General features: G+C 39.3%; 2 protein-coding genes across 4 annotated transcripts; both read left to right on the plus strand.

The window, feature by feature from the left end:
• Positions 1 to 713: 713 nt before the first annotated feature.
• LOC144013815 (growth/differentiation factor 8-like) lies at positions 714 to 6,495 on the plus strand. 2 transcript variants are annotated; one of them, XM_077513052.1, is made up of 3 exons: positions 714 to 1,064; positions 2,505 to 2,872; positions 4,191 to 6,495. In XM_077513052.1, exons 1-3 carry the CDS (start codon positions 737 to 739, stop codon positions 4,569 to 4,571), a joined length of 1,077 nt encoding a protein of 358 aa, XP_077369178.1. In that variant the 5' UTR covers positions 714 to 736; the 3' UTR covers positions 4,572 to 6,495. The 2 variants fall into 2 exon arrangements, with proteins under 2 accessions (XP_077369178.1, XP_077369179.1); XM_077513053.1 differs by having other exon boundaries at positions 2,508 to 2,872.
• A 1,351-nt stretch (positions 6,496 to 7,846) lies between these two features.
• stat1a (signal transducer and activator of transcription 1a) lies at positions 7,847 to 18,982 on the plus strand. 2 transcript variants are annotated; one of them, XM_077513045.1, is made up of 25 exons: positions 7,888 to 7,992; positions 8,354 to 8,449; positions 9,798 to 9,928; positions 10,766 to 10,910; positions 11,359 to 11,454; positions 11,563 to 11,646; positions 11,733 to 11,811; positions 11,892 to 11,983; positions 12,147 to 12,298; positions 12,525 to 12,683; positions 12,760 to 12,852; positions 12,933 to 12,992; positions 13,070 to 13,090; positions 13,169 to 13,259; positions 15,690 to 15,731; positions 15,810 to 15,899; positions 15,971 to 16,069; positions 16,255 to 16,390; positions 16,506 to 16,561; positions 17,184 to 17,281; positions 17,462 to 17,601; positions 17,691 to 17,879; positions 18,485 to 18,560; positions 18,642 to 18,735; positions 18,826 to 18,982. In XM_077513045.1, exons 3-25 carry the CDS (start codon positions 9,801 to 9,803, stop codon positions 18,853 to 18,855), a joined length of 2,250 nt encoding a protein of 749 aa, XP_077369171.1. In that variant the 5' UTR covers positions 7,888 to 7,992; positions 8,354 to 8,449; positions 9,798 to 9,800; the 3' UTR covers positions 18,856 to 18,982. The 2 variants fall into 2 exon arrangements, with proteins under 2 accessions (XP_077369170.1, XP_077369171.1); XM_077513044.1 differs by lacking the exon at positions 8,354 to 8,449 and having other exon boundaries at positions 7,847 to 7,992.
• Positions 18,983 to 19,227: the final 245 nt, after the last annotated feature.

Consider the following 19,227-nt stretch of genomic DNA (forward strand, 5'->3'; position numbering starts at 1 on the left):
ACCCCTGTTCAAATGCCAGTTTTTGTGATATTAAGCAATGACGCCAAAATAAATCTTATAGAAGGAAACAAACAAACATCTTTCATAGAAGGGAAGTAAAACTAAACAACTGAGATAAAGTGTGCACAATCTCTTATAACTGAGCATCAGACTGTGCTCAGATTAACCAATGACATTCAAAACACATGCTAAATGTGAATCATGAACTGATTTACATTTGACCTTTGAACTGAGTCTGACCAAGTTAAAGTGCACCAGAAAAAAAATGTATACGATTGTTTGGAAAAGCATACTATACCTTCTGAACTTTATTTGAGGTTTATGTGAGGCACTTTAAATGGAGGCATGTATAAATAGTCATGCATGTATATTAATGTATATTTAAGATTTGACTTTTCTTAGTTACTGTGCATTATGGGGTACAATTATTTGTTTATATTGCACATTTAAAATAATGTCCATTCCTCATTCAACATTCTGAACTGTTTTCTAATTTTATGTCTCTCACATGTTGCAAATGAATTCCAGCAATGAACCATTCGGGCACCGCTCCAGATAAAAACAAAACCAAACACTGATATCTACATCTGACAAGATATTAAGCAAAAAACAAAAAAACAAGCACATTGCTACCTCTTTAAATCTGCTTTGAGACTAACCAGCCAATCATCGAGTCCTGAGGGCAGAGACATCATTTTATGAGATAGCGTCACCCCACCAAGCACTTGTGTCCAAGATGCTCCTCTTGCTTGCTGTGGCTGCCTTTCTCTCTGCAGGCTTCTCCAAGGAGCTGAACCGGACCTCCGGGCTGATGCCAGACGGCACAGAGCAATGCTCAGCCTGCGAATTCCGAGAGCACAGCAAGCAGATGAGGCTCTACAGCATCAAGTCTCAGATCCTCAGCATCCTCCGCCTGGAGCAGGCACCCAACATTAGCAGGGACATGATCCAGCAGCTGCTCCCCAAAGCGCCGCCTCTCACGCAGCTCCTCGACCAGTACGACCCGCGGGTGGAAGATGAGGACCACGCCACTACAGAAACCATCATCACCATGGCAACCAAGTGTAAATAGCCAAAAAACCAAATATTCCTTTTGTGATTGTTTAATTTAATATTGATGGGAAGACTTATGGGAGCCATATGACTATTTTTAATGCAACGTTTATTTGGTGGCATCAATCAAATTTGCATTTGAATTTTCATACGTGTTAGGTTCACCGAAGACTCTAAATTGTCCTTAGATGTCATTGTGAGTGTGATTGGTTGTTTTCTCATTGACAACCAGCCCAGAATGTACCCCGCTGCTCATCCAAAGTCGGCTGGGATTGGCTCCAGCTCACCCATGACCCTAATCAGGTTAAATAAGCGCAAAGGAAATGGATGGATAGATAATGACCTAAATGACCCCTTCAGACCCGCATTTTATTTTTTCTGCTGGGCAATTTTTTAAAATTTATTTTATTTTATTTTCTTAACTGATTTGGATTCTTTTTACACATAAGAACAACATGGATTTTTTTTCTCGTTTTTTGGGGGGGGGGTTTATGTCATGTTTTTATTTATTATAGTGGATGCCAGGATGGCTGTAACGTGCTGTAAACTTGCTAAGCTTATATGTAACATTATTACATGAACATCCTGCAAATCAACTTGCGATTGTGATTGGTTAGCTGGGATCCAATCCTGAACCAGAAGTGTTGACATCATCCAAATTATGCGTTTTTATTGGTTTAGACACACAAATATGTCCACTGGGATCATCTATGGGTCCGAAGGGGCTAAAATGTTGTATGTGATCGTGCAGTGATTATCAAAGCCCATTAATGGTTCGTGGGCTCCCTCTAGTGGTACGCGAAAGAATCACTGAATTAGTAAGAAAAAAAAACAACAACATATAATACATGAAATACAATCAAACAAAATGTTTCCAATGTTTATTTAGGTGCAATTTTCATTTAACTTGCAATATGTTTTGTTTGAATGATTATCTAAGTACTGTTTTTTATTTTTTATTTTTTTATTTAACGTTGCAGTGGATTTATTATTATTTTACTTTTTATGTACACTACAGTGCCAATACAGTTCAGTTGTATTTAACTTTTATATACATAGGTATTGAATCATTGTAATTGGCTGTACCCCGCCTACTGCCCGAAGCCAGCTGAGATAGGCTCCAGCACCCCCGTGACCGTTGTGAGGAGTACGCAGTTAAGAAAATGGATGGATGAATAGATGGATGGGTGGTATTGAATCATTAATAGACAGTGTAACTGAATCGTTATTTATGTTTTGATTGAATCAAGTACAGTGTTTGATATGTGCAGTGTTACTGTTCAAACTGGGGGGCCATGATGGTGGTACTATTGTTTACAATAGTATAAGAGAAACATTTTCCATCCCAGCTGAAAGAGGATTCATTTGCCAACCCAGAATTTACAGGGTGATGAACTTGGAAGTTGTTGATATTTAGTTAAACATTTAAACATGTAAATAATGTCTTCCAGCAGACTCCATCGCAAAGGGAAGGTTGTCTTATTGTCTGTTCAGCCTCAGTCCGAAGATTCACACAGAGAACATCCTGAGCGCTCAGCTGTGGGTTCATCTGCGGCCAGTCCACATGGTCACAACTGTCTTCCTGCAGATCTCGCGACTCAAACCCGACAGGGAGGGAAACAACACCCGGGTGAAAGTGCGCTCTCTAAAGGTGGACGCTGATGCTGGCGCCGGTTCTTGGCAGAGCATGGACATCAAGTCTCTGCTGCAGGCATGGCTGCGTCAGCCAGATAGCAACTATGGTATCGACATTAACGCTTTCGACCCTCAAGGAGAAGACCTGGCAGTCACATCTGCAGAGCCAGGAGAGGAAGGCCTGGTGAGTGCACCTTACGTGCTTTACATACACAAGCGGTCTGCAAAGTCCCTCTGCAAAGAGTAGAAATTATTATTATTATTATTTTATGTACTTTTTTTTTTTTTAAATAAAATAGTCTTTAAATGAATTAATGATTAAATACAAATAAATAATTAAATATTTTAAAATGGTCTGAGTTCAAATTTTTGAGTTGTCAGAAAAGGAGAGAGGAAAGGTGGATTAAAACATTAATAAAAATTACCTAAAAACATCCACCATAAATGTCCAACTAGGAAGAGGAAAGGCAGAAAATTACCATAAAATGTATTTAAGAAAGGGCTGAAAAGAAAATGTTCAAAAAGGAACCACAAAATGTGAAAAAAATAAATCTAAAAATAAAATACTATAAAATGTTCATGAAATTACCAAAAATGTCAAATAACTGATTTTCTTTTAAAATGGCAGAGAGAAAATATGCAAATGTGAAAATGAGCTACAAATTGTTGAAAAACAAAAGAAGAAATCCCGCCCCCCCAAAAATGACCTTAAAATGTACACCAAATAGCCCAAAAAAGTTTAGAAAATTTATTTTAAAAAAGGCAGAAATTTTTTAAAAAGTAACTATAAAATGTCCCCAAACAAAAGAAGAAATCCTAGAAATTTGCATAAAATGTACACAAAATTGCCCCATAAAAGTCAGACAATTTATTTAAGAAGAGGCTGAAAAGAAAATGTTCAAAAAGGAACCACAAAATGCCCAAAAACAAAAGAAGAAATCTAAAAAAATTACAAATATGTCAGAAAAATGAAAAAACGCCAAATAGCCAAATGTCCAAATAAGGAAGGAAAGAGGCAGAAAATTACCATAATATGTCCATAAAATTGCCAAAAATGTCAGAAATTTGAAAGAAAGGCAGAAAAGTCTAAAAATGTATGAAAAACAAAGTATGAAAAATTACCAAAAAATATCCAGAAACGGAAGACAAAAGTTAGAAGAAAATGAATCTCAAAGTAAAAAGATATTTTTCTGTTATGGTGAAGCTCTAATTAGCTCTTGGGCCCTCAGAAAATTAGGCTAACACAAACACACTGTTTCACTCATTACAATGTTCAAATATTTTATGGCTCCAGAGAGATTTTTTTTTGTTATTTATTTGGCCTAAAATGGCTCTTTTGACTAGAAAAGGTTGATGACCCCTGACATAGACAATCACAGGCAGGCATCAGAATCGGCCAGCTAAAGTTTGCAGCAATGGTGGTTTTAAAGTGCTTTATAAATGAAAATTGAGTTGAGTTGAGTACATAAATGTAAACGGCGCTACAATTGATTCCTTTCCAGCAACCATTCATTGAAGTCAAAATCCTGGACAGCCCAAAGAGATCCCGCCGTGACTCGGGCATAAACTGCGATGAAGAGTCAGCTGAAACACGCTGCTGCCGTTACCCGCTCACCGTGGACTTTGAGGAGTTCGGTTGGGACTGGATCATCGCACCCAAGCGCTACCGAGCCAACTACTGCTCAGGAGAGTGCGAATTCTTGCACCTGCAGCAATACCCGCACGCGCACCTGGTAAACAAAGCCAACCCACGCGGCACGGCAGGACCCTGCTGCACGCCCACAAAGATGTCACCCATTAACATGCTCTACTTTAACCGCAAGGAGCAGATCATCTACGGGAAGATCCCGTCCATGGTGGTGGACCACTGCGGTTGCTCCTGATGTTACAAAGCAGGCCAGCAGGATCAGCATTTCATGCCACTATTAGATACACTGGTGGATTTGTAGCACTTATAGAGTTTTAAAAATGATCTATAACATCAGCAGAGTGCTGTATTATTTTTACAGTGGTACCTTAACTTCCGAGTACCCCTTTGAATGAGTTTTTTTTTTTTTTTTTTTTTGTTACGAGACACCACTTGATGGATTTTTTTGCTTTGTGTTGCGAGACAAAATTTGACTTAGAAGGGAGCTTGAGTGATTTTTTAAAAAAAAATTAAATTAGTTTTCTGTTGTTGTAGCTGCAGTTCAGTGCCGGAGGGTTGACACTAAGTTTAGTGTTTGCCAACCCTGGATGTTTTTGTTTTTTTTCCGTCTGTATTGTGCTGCTAGCCTAGAGCGAGTAGAGGCGTTAGCTTCTAGCCGCTGCTTCTGGTTCCTCCAGCCGCTAGCATCAGATGCTAACCGCAATTTCTTCAAAACATAGACTTGTAACCCAAGGAGTGAATTTTTGACCGACGAGCTTTAATGGTAGTCAACTGAAAACTAGTAGAAAGTAACCGATAGACAGCTTCAAAAAGTGCAAATCATGTGCGCACACACACAAGTGTTGTTTTGTGACTTTTGGCTTGTTTCAACGTACAGTAACGTACACTTAGAAGATGGAATATGTAGTCTTGAAGCTGCTAGCAAGGATTTTAATGTAGCCTAGTTGTGGTCAGGGAACGACAGGAAACAAAATTCGGCCTGGGAAAATATTCGTCAATGGGGAGTAAGGGGGCTGTGGACGAGACAACGGACACGTGACGAATCCTATTTGTTGATGGGGATGGGAGGTGTGGACTAGAGGATGGACATGCGCAGATTAATATTTGTCCACAGTTCTCCAGGGGTGAGTGGGGACAAATGCTGACAATGATGACTCGGCAAACTCACGAAATTCCCGATGGCCAGTCAAACCCCGGTTTATTTATTATTATTTTTTTAAATCACAGAAAAAAAAGCTATATTTAATAAAACCAGGTAATTTCTTTAGTGTCAATATGTATACTGTGTTTTTTTCTTTCTTAAAACACATAAATGCATTTTTTGAGCAGGCTGGAATGGATTAAGTGCATTTCACTGGGGAACATTGATTTGACATATAAGTAAATTGAGTTATGAGCTTGGTCACGGAACATATTAAACATGTAAGTCAAGGTACCACTGTATTTAGTTTTTGATACAAAGATGTGGGATCTGTTAAACTCTCTGCTGCTTCCTGTCCTTTCTGTCTGATTTGAGCTTTGGCCAAAAGAAAACCTGCAGGATGTCAAGCATGTGCCTTTGTTTGGTAAACAATGAACTGGGTGACCGTTCTTCCCTGTGTATGCTTGAAAAGCCCATGCTGTGAATCATACACCATGAATTTATCAGGACATTTAGGGAAGTACAATTTGTAACTAATTTATAGACATACTTCAGCCAGAAATATTTTAATTTGCATTTTTGAGACCGGAAAGTCTGGAAAACGATTATTGGGGTTGGGACTATACAAGTCTCATTTACTGTAGCTTGGTGGATGTTAGGTTTTCAAATGAGAAAGTGAAACATACTGTGGTTTTTACTTTTTATACACCTGGTGAATATGCGGGAAATGTATGTAGCACTTTGGGCTTGCGGCTGCAAGAGTAAGACCAAGAAGACATTAAAAAAAAAAAAAAAAAAAAATCTCCACAGGAGGTTTTGTCTTGATTTGATGCTGAGTGCAGATGTCCAAGCTGTTATTGTTCTTCACGGGGATGTGTGACCTAAATGTTTTGCTGGAACATAGTGTCAGCAAATGACATTTTTCTTATTGCACTGAACTTGAGTTCACATCCATGTGATTTTGAGCTGCAGCAAAAATGTCTGTAATCCATCATAAAGGTCTTTTTTGGAGATTTGTGACTTTTCAATTAAAACTTTTTTTTTTTTTCTGGGTTAAAAATAAATTCTGTATCTCTACTGTAGGTAAGCCTATCAGGATGGATTTTATTTGTTCATTCAAATAAATTAGCTCTGTGAATGAGCAAATTTTGTTCTTTTAGTTTACTTTCATCATAATTCAGCCTACAGGGTTGACGTTGAAGAATGTCATGCAGGTAAAATACTCAAACTTAAAAAAGAAAAGAAAAAAAAAACAAAGAAATAAAGACATGGTAAAAAGGCCAGACAGAATGTTTACACTCACCTCATTTGTGCTTTCAGGTTCCTCGAAAAGAATGATTTTACAGCATACAGTGTGTTAATTGATAAGAACTACTTTTTTATTTATTTATTTTTTATTTTTTTAATTAAGAACAAAACTACCACAGACTAACAAGACTAATAGGGTGGATTATGATGGACACACAATTATTTGGAGAAACTTTAATTAGTCTCTTTGTACCTGAAATTTGGGGGACATCATTTAAGAATTCCACGCAAACGCCCTCAAAGAGAAGTTGAAGGAAAAAAATAACATTATTTTGTGTTTATGTGAGGAGGAAGACCATAATTTAAAAAGGTTTTCATAATAAACGTTTGATTTACTTTAAGTAAAAATATTAGGCCTAATTCTTTTGGCTACGCACTGATCAAGAAGCCTTAAGAATTCATAAGCCATCAGTTTGTGTCAACGTTATTTTCAAGACTATTCCAGTGACATAATACGATAACACCACAACACATTTATCAAATCTGAGTTAGCGAGTGTCTTATTAAAACAACTGTAACATAACCTCATAGATTATTGCATTAAGAAACTATAATTTGCGTAACAATTGGCATATTTTGTGTTTAAACATCTTGTATTCCGTGACGTGCGTTAAAGTGCCATAAACTTGTGTTTCTCCAGATTGCACGGTAACGTTTTCCCGAAAGTGAAGGGACTGAAGAGGCGTACTACTACCTGTATAGGTTTCAGTTTCAGAGGCTTTTGCAGAGAGTTACTTTCGCTTTCTCTGAAAACACGTGGTCTTCACTGTGGCTGTTCCATTAACTAATATCCCCCCACTCAACGAGTGTTTATTTTATTTTTAAATCCTAAAAAACACATATGTGCTGCAAGTAAATTTACAAGCCCGAAAAACACAAATCATGCTCAAATATTTTGGCTTGTTCTAACTTGTAACAAGACATGTGGCTTGTAATACCTCAGCTAAGTACTCTTGGCTTTATAGCGGAGAGTCATAAATGACAGAACAGCCTGTTTTAAACAATTTGATTGGCTGTTTGAGAAATAGGCGGACCACTGTCATACAATCTTGGCGGTGATTGGTTGCTTCCATGTCACAATCAAACCAAGTTGTTCCTGATAAAATAGTTGTCAGAAGCAAGGAAGAAGCAGCACAGGAAACAACCGAACAAGCCTTTCTGTTCATCCTCATTTTCTATTCCTATTGTCTCTACATAATTATAAACGGTCAGTTTCAGTATTTGTTTACCTACGCCTTTTGACTGTTGTACATAAACGCGCTTAATTCCGTATGGCTGCTAAATGAAGTAGTGTAGCTACGTAATAAAATAAGTAACGCGTAATACCAAGCAGCTGATAAGGCACTTATTAAAGACAGGAGTTATTTTAATGATAAGCTATGTTACCTGGAATGTCCGATTGGCGCACGTCATCTTGCCAAAAGTAACTAAGTATTTAGTATTTTTACTTTTGCTCCCTACATTTTAATGCTGATATCTATACGTGTAAACGTTCTACGCTTTACTTACGAGACGTTACTTTTTTCACAATCACATTGGATGACGACACGACGGATGTACAAATTTAGAACGGGAAAGTTAACGGCGGTTGAGATCTTGACTGAATGAGATCTTCTAAAGTGAAATCAAGCAGGGACGTCAAGACCAACGAGTAACAAGGACAAGTAAGCAAGATATTCCCTAGAATATTGGTGGCAAATATGTTGCGCCATCCTAAAAAACACCCAAGCTGGCGTTTTTGTGCTTCTCTATCTAGCCTGAAAAACACATACAGTCCAGTGTATTTTCACTAGTTGTTGTCATTAGCTGATTTGTGTGTTTTAAATTTCACAATGTTTACAAAGCTGTGGGAACGTTTTCGATAACAAAACAAAAGCCTTAGCTGGGTAAAATAAAAAAAAGGGCCAAATTATATAAAAAATAAAAAAATTTTAAAAAAAAGTGCACAGAAAGCAATCAAGAGTTTAATGCTATCAAAATCTGTATTCTATATAATTAATAGCAAAAAAAAAAAAAAAAGTAATTTGCAGTCTTTTACTTTTTTTTTTTTAAACTTATACTTTAAAGGGACTCAACCCAGGTATTTTCTTTACAATAATACGTTATATGCAGCCCCATATAGTGTAAACATAATATTATGATTTATATTGTGTTTGTGGCATATGAATCAAACACCTAAATCCATTTAGGGGGGGGGGGGGGGGGCATTTTGCCACTTGCTATCAACTGAAAATAACAACAACACTTCCTCAATGCTCAGGTAATGACCAATCACGGCTCACCACTTTTTGTCATTTTTCACATTTGTGATGTCATTTTCAGTCGAGAACAATTGGCAAAATGGCCACCCCTGAAATGGATAAAAACAGGTGGATTTTTATGCTTAACTAATATTCCACAAACACAAGATTAATAAGAATGCTGTGTTTAGACTAGTGGCGGCACATAGAACATATTATAAAGAAAAAGTTTGCGAGTTAACTGGGCAACCCCGCCTACTGGCCAAAGTCAGCTGGAATAGGCTCCAGCATCCCGCAACCCTTGTGAGGAAGAAGCGGTTAAGAAAATGGATGGATCGATGGAGTTGGACCAGTACCTGTAGACCATGTGTCGAGAACCGGTCCTCAAGGGCCGGAGCACTGCATGTTTTCTAGGCTTCTCTACTCCAATGCACCTGATTCAATGATCAGGATAATTATCAGGCTCCTGCAGAGCTTGCTGATGAGCTTAAATATGAATCAGCTGTGTTGAAACTGGGAGGCCTCGAAAACCTGTAGGGCTGCGGCCCTCGAGGGATTCAGTTTGACACCTATGCATCAGTCTTTTTTTTTTTTTTTTTTTTTTTTTTTGTGCCACGTCTACATGTTGACCAGACATAACCTAATAAAACGCCTTAACCATAATTCCCAAAACTTGATTTTAAAGCAGCACAGATCATTACAAGTATGAATTGAAGAGTTGCTTGTTCCAAGACGTTTCAAGGCTTGAATGTTGAATTTATCCCTTGGCTAGGAGATGGCTCAGTGGTGCCAGCTTCAGATGCTGGACTCCAAGTACCTGGAGCAAGTGGACCTGTTGTACGATGACTCTTTCCCAATGGACATCAGAGATTACCTGAGCAAGTGGATTGAGAGCATCGACTGGTGAGATTACGTCGACCGTGTTTACCCCAAGACACACAGAAAACAATCAAGAGTTTAATGCTAACAAACAATGCAAAACAGCACAGACAGGGTTATGAATACCTGTATTATCAGTGTTGCAGTTTTATGACTAGTGATGGGGAAGTACCAATACCAGGTAAAAAATAAAATAAAAAAATAATCACGATTATCACGATTTTTCAAGGAAATATGCGGTGACTATATTTTTGATTATATGAGTAATAATTACTGAACAATATATTTGTGATTTTTTTTTCTTTTCTCCAATTAAAATGTAAACAAAGTCCAAATATAGTTCAACTGTATGAGTGACACAACTTGAAATGGAACCAAAAACTGTCCAGGTAGTATTTTCCCTGCAATGTCTAAATGTAACATAACTGCTTAAAGTTTAAAGAATAAATACAAATAAAACAAACACCTTCAGAAGTCATTGGCCGCCCACGCCTGTTTGTGCACTGGCAGATTTCATGAGTCAAGAAAGTCCCATATGTTCTCCTGTATAACCCTCGGGTCATAGAGGCAACAAATTTCACAATGCTCACATAAATGAAATTGCATGAAACGGCACCACTGAATGTGAAGGCAGGAAGATTAGATTGATCTTGGCAACACATTGAGCCTGAAATCTGATTGGCTAAAAAAAACCAACAAAACAAAACTGGCATCCACATGTACCACAGGCAGAGTAGCTAAGAGGAACAAGCAAACTGTTGGGAATAAATTCATACATATTCATGAAACAAATATTACTACTTATATAAGATTATATAATGTGCTGATCAACACATCTCCCGTCTGTCTCGGCATCCACAGGGACTCGGTGGCAGGTCAAGAATCATTAGCGGTCGTACGCTTTCATGACCTCCTGGGCCAGCTGGATGACCAACACAGCCGCTTTGCTCTGGAGAACAACTTCCTGCAGCAACACAACTGCCGCAAGATCAAGAGGAACCTGCAGGTCAGACTGCGCTGCCACCACCCTTTTTAATTCAACATCCTCCTTGACTACACTGCATAATTAGCTTGATGCTCTAATCATTTCTTCCTCTTGATTTTATTCCAGTTTCCTTCAAATGAAAATAAATAAATTAAAAAATAGGTCATGAAAATAATGAAGATGAGAGATATAGAGACTAGACCTCGAAAAAATGTGGCTTGACTTGTTTGCCTGACTGCATTACCTCACATCAGATTGTGCACATTTGATTTAACTTGATTTTATAACAGATGAATGTATGATTTGGTGCCTACATGCAGTATTCTATTTGTTATTCATTATCGTTTAGTTTAGCGTTTTCATGCTTTGTTTCACAAATTGTCAAGCACTTTTAAATTGTTGTTTATATACTGCAATGACAGTCAAGATAATCCATTGTGTTTTATTTTGTGCTCTTTCCATTTTCCAGGATAGATTCCAGGAAGACCCAGTGCACATGGCCATGATCATTTCAAAGAACCTGAAGGATGAGCGTGTGATCCTTGCATGCGCAAAAAGCACAATGGTAAAAATACACTTGTACTTTCAACAAAACTATTCAATGGTTTTGGATAAATGTCTGAAAGACTCTTCCGGATGTCAAGTTAAAAAAAACAGTACTATAAAATTGCAGGAGGGGGAGGGAATGGCGTCAGACATGGTGGTGGAGAAACCAAAATTAGGCGGCAAAGTGCAGGAGATGAGAGACAGAGCTCAGGTGATACATTTACAATATTTCATGTGCTCTGCTTCCGATTTGACTCTGGGGATGTTTCAAGTATTCTTCACAAATTTGTGTCTCAGGTGGCAGACCAAACCATCAAAAATCTGGAAGATCAGCAGGATGAATACGACTTCAAGTTCAATACGCTGAGGAACAGAGGTGAAAGCTGCCTACAAGGCAAAGACACATACTCGTGTAGCATTGTTGGAGGTGACGTAAGTGCTTGCGTGTTGCTGTAGAGAACGACCTTAATGATATGATGCCGAAGGAACTGGAGCAGGAGAAGATGATCATCACTAGGATGTGCTTGGATCTGAAAGCAAAACGGCAGGTTGGTTCATCTTTGAATTAATGCCGCAGAAATTGTGTCGGACCTAAGCTATGGATGTAAGCAAAAAACAAAACAACAACAGAATCCTTTAAGCATAAGATCCAAGTGTGATATTTCCTACTAACAGAAAGACTAAAAATCACGCAAACCTTTGTGTCATCAGGACGTGATGCTCCAGCTGACTGATCTCCTGAACGTGACTCAAGCTTTGGTGTCGGACCTGATCTCCGAGGAGCTGCCCGAGTGGAAGCGGCGGCAGCAGATTGCCTGCATTGGCGGACCGCCCAACGCCTGCTTGGATCAGCTGCAGAGTTGGTGAGAACCGCAAACGTACAGGTTATACACTGCTAGCTTGACTTACCACATTGATTCGCTCCGTGACTAAGCTCCTAACTCATTTTACTCGGGTGGTGCCATTTATGAAGCTCAAATTTTACCTCACAACACAAAGCAAAAAAAGACCAAGATGGTTCACAACTTGAAAATAAGGTAGCATTATGTCTCGAGATAATTTCTTACCACCAACACCTCGTCCCTGCAGGTTCACCACAGTAGCGGAGACTCTTCAACAGTTTCGCCAGCATCTCAAGAAGCTGCAAGAGCTGGAGCAGAAGTTCACATACGAAAGCGACCCCATCACCATGAAGAAAGACATCTTGGAGGTCCGAGTCCTGGAGCTGCTGAAGAACCTCCTCTCCAAGTAACGTATTGATCCTCTCCTGGCCAGTTGTTCATCTGTTGTGTTGATGCATCACGCGTTTTTTTTCTGTGAGCAGCGCTTTGGTTGTGGAGAGGCAGCCCTGCATGCCCACCCACCCCCAGAGGCCACTGGTGCTGAAAACTTCCATTCAGTTCACCGTAAAACTGCGGTGAGAAACACCTCTGCTACATTCAGTAAACAAGACACTGTATTTATACCACACATAATTATCTCGCCATGTGCGTCCAGGTTCCTAGTGAAGCTGCCCGAGTTTAACTACCAACTCAAAGTCAAGGCGTTATTCGACAAGTATGATCTCATGCTGCCACACTCATGCCGTTCCATTGTACAACAATGTCATTAATGTGTCATCTTGACCTCTTTAGGGATGTGACAGACAAGAAAGGGTTTGTCTTCTAACACATAACACATCAAGTAGATTTTTCATGCTGAATGGCAGTGAGAGACCCATGTGTATCTTTTAGGTTCCGTAGGTTCAACATCTTGGGAACTAACACCAAAGTCATGAACATGGAGGAGTCCAATGGCAGCCTCGCAGCAGAGTTCAGACATCTGGTGAGTATTCACAGTTGAATTGCTGAGATTTGAGTAAAAGCTTACAGGAGGAAAATAAACTAAAGTTGGGGACATAACAGACTTTCCAGTCTAATATAATATTCAGTGCTTGCTGCACAACTTGCTGTTGTCCAACAAGGAAATGAACTGCTGACATTCACGACAGGTGTTTGATCCACGATTGGACCAGTACATTTCTTGGTTCAATTAAAATTGGTATTTAAAAAGTCCTTTTAATAAGGCCAGGCAGTTTTATTTCTATAGCATATTTCATACACGAGGTAACTCATGTAAGAGTAAAGAAATAACAGCAGTTTTATAAAATAATTAAAATTGCAAATGGACTGAGCTCATTTTTTTTTCCAATTTAATTGGAAAAATTTGATTTCATTCTTTAAAAAAGAAATGAAAGGGGACAAAAAGAAGTGAAACTTGTGATACCTGCCCTTGATCAAAATAAACAAATTAATAAATAAATGAATAACATAATAACAATTATAATCAACACAAAATAAATGACAGTAAGCAGCCAAGATGCTTTCATGGTAACAATTAAACGATTCAACAGCATGACCTTGTTCTATCTATATTTTACGAGTAATTGTGCTTTTCTACATTTTTAAAAAAACTCAATATAGATATTATATACAGTGATACCTCGGCTGACGAACGCTTAAGCTCACGAACTTTTCGCCTCATGAACATTAAATTCGCGAAAATTTAGTCTCTGCTGACGAACTAGTTTTCGGCGGACGAACCAAACCACGCGGTCGAACAGCACCACGGTGGCGTCCACGAGAAGCTGACGCACGCTCACGGCGTCCCAGTTCGTCACCCCCTTTCTTTTAGTGCGGACGCGGTTTGTGTTTGATAGACATTTTGGACCATATTGAGTGTACTTTTGCTATTATGGGACTGAAAAAGATAAGCCTAATGCTACGTTCTCGCCAAAAGCGAGGGACGGCGAGGGACGGCGGCGCGTTTGCATTGTAGTCAATGGAGTTCGCGCCACTAAAAAAAGCAAAAGTGCTATCACGTACCTCAAAAAAGGAGAAAATAGTGCCACAGCAGTTTAGTCCCAGAAAAGAGGTGAAAGTAGTTGGCGGTGCTCACTTTTTGTTGACTCGTTAAAGTGCTCCACTTCCTTGTTCACCAAGGGACACGCCTCCTCCGCTCCAGTGAGCACGAAAGTGCGAATGAGCGGCAACCGTTCCATAAACACTCTACGCGGTGAAACGCTCGCGAATGAAGTAAGTCCACCATTGCTACCATCCTTAAGAACTACCATCACAAAGGTAAATAAAACGACTTTATTATACAGTACAGTTTATTTCTTTAATTACAATACAATAGCACATTTATTATACATAAAATAAGGTATATTTTTGTGTAGTTTTAAGGCTTATTTAGTAGAAAATTATGTTTTATAGGGACCTGGGAACGGATTATTCTCATTTTAATGGTTTCTTATGGGAAATAAATGTTCGGAAGACAAACTTTTCGCCTTACAAACTCTTTCTGGGAACCAATTATGTTCGTGAGCTGAGGTATCACTGTAGTACTTTTCTACACCATAGGAATAAAGAACATGATTTCAAAAGACAGTAATGAAAATTATAGGAAAAAAAGCATTTATAATTAACCTGGATTTAAAAAGTAAAAGCATTTACACTCTGGGCTGACATCACTTCTGTTGGTTAATGCTGTTTACATTTTGATAACATTCTTATTAAATGAAAACGCACCCAAGGAGCGTGGACAGATATTAACTAGGGCCTGACCAGTTACTTCTAAAGTATGGGAAAACAGTCAAGTGTTCTGTCTGTAATTCATATATTTGTTGTTCATTAAGAGATCAAAAAACAAGTTATTTTATTTATTGGATTTTTTTTTTTAATATATGGCCAATTAATCACTGATCGGAATTTTAAATATCAGAACTGGCTTTAATTTTGACATCATGAGACCCAAAGAATAATTGATCAATTTTACAAGACTTCAAACAGGAAGTGGCCACTGCTTGAGGTTGAGAGTGTCTCGGGATGTCGTCAACATTTTGCAACAGCGATATAAATAGAGACTGGAAGAGCTACAGAAAGGCGTAGAAGTCGATGTCCTTGGAAATTTTCATGCTGTGAATGATTAATTCACGCCAAAACTAATCAAGGTAAACAAAACTTTTGTCTTAAAAAAGAAAAACAAAAGACCTGTTGTGAATGTTTCAATTCAGCTTCTTGTTAAAGAACAGCAAGTACTGAAAGTTTGAACAGTTGACAAAAGGTCAAAATCAGCCCACCCGTAATGTTTTAAGTGCATAATGTCCCTAACTTTTTTTTTTTTGTGTAGTGGTCGTGTGTGTACAGGAAATACAATTCTATGGAATCCACTAAAAGTGTGTTAATATGTCCCCTCTTCCCACCTCCCTCACAGCAATTAAAAGAGCAGAAAGTCACAGGAAACCGAACCAGTGAGGTAAGATTACATCTTTATGTGGTTTTCACTCAGGTCAGATCGCGCAACATACGAACACAGGTGTGTTGGTGTGTCTAGGGTCCATTGATCGTAACCAAGGAGCTTCACTCTCTGAGCTTTGAGTCGGAGCTGCAGCTCAGCCAGTCTGGTACTAAAATCAAGCTGGAGGTGAGACTGCGCAAGTTACGGAGGATTGCTTCTGCTGCCAAGTAAATAACTGATCATTGTGTCTGTCTCAGGCGCTGTCTCTACCTGTGGTGGTGATCTCCAACGTGTGCCAGCTGCCCAGCGGCTGGGCCTCCATCCTGTGGTACAACATGCTGACCAATGAACCCAAGGTGAAACAGCAAGATGTGAAAAACATACTGAAAACTGAACAATGCATTCAAAAGTTTAGAGGATGTCAAATGAAGTTCACCTGTAAAAATTACTTCAGCTTCATCCTGAAATTTTACTCCAAAGCCCGATTTGCCGAACTTTTTGTGAGTAGTTTAAGGATGTTCATTTTTGTCTCCCTTCCCAGAATCTGGAGTTCTTCCTGTCTCCGCCGGCAGCCAAGTGGTCTCAGCTCTCCGAGATTCTCAGCTGGCAGTTCTCCTCCATCACCAAGCGAGGCCTGAGCCAGGAGCAGCTCAACATGCTGGCTGACAAGCTGCTGGGTCAGACCCACCACCACAACTCGCATCTCGTACCAAAGCATGAAAACACGCGAAATAGGAAACAATCCTCAAGTGTATTCTTGGGATTATAAGAAAGATCTTTGACTCTGTGCAGGTTCCAAAGCTCAGAGGAACCCAGACGGGCTAATTCACTGGAACAAGTTTTGCAAGGTGATGGACAGATGTAATCACACAGCTCTTTTAGAATTCTTCAATGTAATGCAATAAGATGATCTGGTTGTATCTCCACTTGGGGTGTCAAAATTAGGGATAGACAATGCCGATATTTGGCATTTTGGCAAATATTGGCATTGGCGTTTTTACGAATCTGAAAGCCGATTAAATCTGATATCTCACTGAGCAGTGAATGCTTGCAAACGTAGTGAAATTTAGGGTTTTCTTCAGGATTTGTAAGATGTTCACAAACAGTTTTCACCTGTCGCAAAAACATTTTGAACATAATTACATTGAGTGGCAGAGAAATTACCTTAACACAAATCAATGTTTCACACACACATTTTACAGTACAGTACTGCACATCTTTTTACATCAAATAATGTTATGATTTACTATGAAATTACTCCAACAATGATGTAAAAGATACAACCATATTTGTATTAGCTTAACATTTTTCAACTTTTATGTTAGAGCATGAAAAATATATTTATTGTGCATTAAGAACTGATATAAAATATGTGATTTATCATTGAAATCATTCGATTAATTACGATTAAAATATTTAAATGACTGACAGCCCCTAGTCTTCACTAAGACAAACATTGCTTTTGTGTAGGCCCAAAGTAACAACGAGAAATCTTTTCCCTTCTGGTTGTGGATTGAAGGCATCCTGGATCTGATCAAGAGACACTTGCTTTCCCTCTGGAACGACGGGTGAGTTCTTCTTTGGAATGCTTCTTGTATGGAATCTGAAGCAGCCTTACACACTGTTTATTTGAAGAGAAGCAACTGAACCCAATGTTAGCAAGTAGCAATAGAGACTAGGAACAAACCTCCATATGAATGTATGGACGGTGCTGTTTAAATAACTCAATCCTTCCTGTGTACGTGCAGCTTCATCATTGGCTTCATCAGCAAGGAGCGCGAAAAGGCCCTGCTGAGCGACAAGTGCCCAGGGACCTTCTTGCTCAGGTTCAGCGAGAGCAGCAAAGAAGGAGCTATTACCTTCACGTGGATCGAACATGACATGCACAGTGAGCGCTGGATCTCTTCTTCCCTTTTTTTTTTGTTTACTCAAGTGTGTTCAATTGATTCCAACATGATTTTTTTTCTCCCTTAACAGACAAGCCCATCTTCCACTCTGTGGAGCCGTACACGAAGAAAGAGCTGAGTGCTGTCTCGCTGGCCAACATCATCCGTACTTATAAGGTGATGGCTACCGATGACATCCCTGATAACCCGCTGCGTTTCCTCTACCCCGAAATCCCAAAAGACATTGCCTTTAAGAAGTACTATACCAAAACCTCCGAAGGTAAGACATGCCTTCTTTCCTTTACATATGGGGAAAATGTAGTATTTGATATGTAAGCAAATTGAACTCCTTGTACAACTCTAGATTTTTTTTTTATTGTGGGAAGCATTCCCACATATGTTATTGTGATTTTTATTCTCCACACTTTCTTGCCGCATAACAACTCCCACATAATACTTACAATTTACACTGTTCAAATTTCAACTAGCTTCAAAATTTCATGTCTCCCGGGGTATATATCGTCTGATTCTCCACATTACTTACAGTATTTGCACAATTTAACTTGTAATATCAACTTTTCCCCAATCATTTTCAATGGGACAGACATTGAACTTTTTGTAGGCAACACTTTCCACGACCACTTCCATACATGATATAACTTATCATCATTACCAGGTGTCTTACACTGCTTGGTGGCACAGTTGGTAAAGTGCATTGTCCAGTAACCAGGAGGTCCCTAATGTCATAATTTATTTGTTTACTTCATAAGCATTCCACATGCATTCAAATCTTAGCATTCAGCTTTCAGCATTCCCACACAATTTCTTCAGAAATTGCACTTAGTCTTGTTGTTATTATTATTGTACGCAATTTGTGGCATCCAGCTCCAGAGCCCATGGACGTGGACAACTCGGCGAAGAGCGGCTACATGAAAACGGAGCTCATATCTGTCTCAGAAGTGTAAGCAACATTTTCCAAATGACGAGTGTGTTCCATGACTGGACTTGTGAGTTGATAATGACTTGTGTCACCACGCCACAGACATCCGGCCCGGCTGCAAGAGAAAATGATGCCCATGTCGCCTGATGTCTACAGGTATTTGGCGCAGTCAGTCAGTTCTACGGATCTTGATGCGGTGAGGCAAAAACTAACCTCCAGATGAAGAAAATGCACTTTACAGGGAAATAAAAAGAAACAATGTCTTTTTTTGTCTATTTGTTCCCAGATGACGGCAGACTTTGAGGATGAAAACTGAGCTGCTCTGTCCTGATCCCTTCCCGTAGAGAACATTTGTCAGTCAGCCAACATATGATGGCATCTTCCTGTATATATACACAATACAAATTGTAGAAATGTGTGAAAATATCATTGGAAAACATGCAGTACTCTGTGTGGTAACTGTTGAACATGTATAGACCCTTCTAGTGTGACGTCACGTTTAAGTGTGCCCCTTGTGGTGTCGCAAACGGGGCCGGGCGAACGTGTCAGCTGCGTGACGTCACTCCCGCGGCAATTTGAAAGCGGGAGTGACGTCACGCAGCTTACACGTTTGCCCGGCCCTGTTTGCGACACGCCCCCCCCCGCTCTGCGATTGGCTGGAGGGGTGTAACACTGTCTTTCCACAGAT

This window comes from Festucalex cinctus, chromosome 2, assembly GCF_051991245.1.
Source record: "Festucalex cinctus isolate MCC-2025b chromosome 2, RoL_Fcin_1.0, whole genome shotgun sequence".
NCBI classification, from domain to species: Eukaryota; Metazoa; Chordata; class Actinopteri; order Syngnathiformes; family Syngnathidae; genus Festucalex; species Festucalex cinctus.

Bases quoted from the DNA above. Each gene is read 5' to 3' on its own strand.
- LOC144013815 (XM_077513052.1), top strand. From the start codon at position 737: ATGCTCCTCTTGCTTGCTGTGGCTGCCTTTCTCTCTGCAGGCTTCTCC. The intron at 1,065-2,504 runs GTAAATAGCCAA...AATGTCTTCCAG, and splicing joins CATCACCATGGCAACCAAGT to CAGACTCCATCGCAAAGGGA. The intron at 2,873-4,190 runs GTGAGTGCACCT...ATTCCTTTCCAG, and splicing joins AGCCAGGAGAGGAAGGCCTG to CAACCATTCATTGAAGTCAA.
- stat1a (XM_077513044.1), top strand. From the start codon at position 9,801: ATGGCTCAGTGGTGCCAGCTTCAGATGCTGGACTCCAAGTACCTGGAG. The intron at 17,602-17,690 runs GTGAGCGCTGGA...CTCCCTTAACAG, and splicing joins GATCGAACATGACATGCACA to ACAAGCCCATCTTCCACTCT. The intron at 17,880-18,484 runs GTAAGACATGCC...TGTGGCATCCAG, and splicing joins CTATACCAAAACCTCCGAAG to CTCCAGAGCCCATGGACGTG.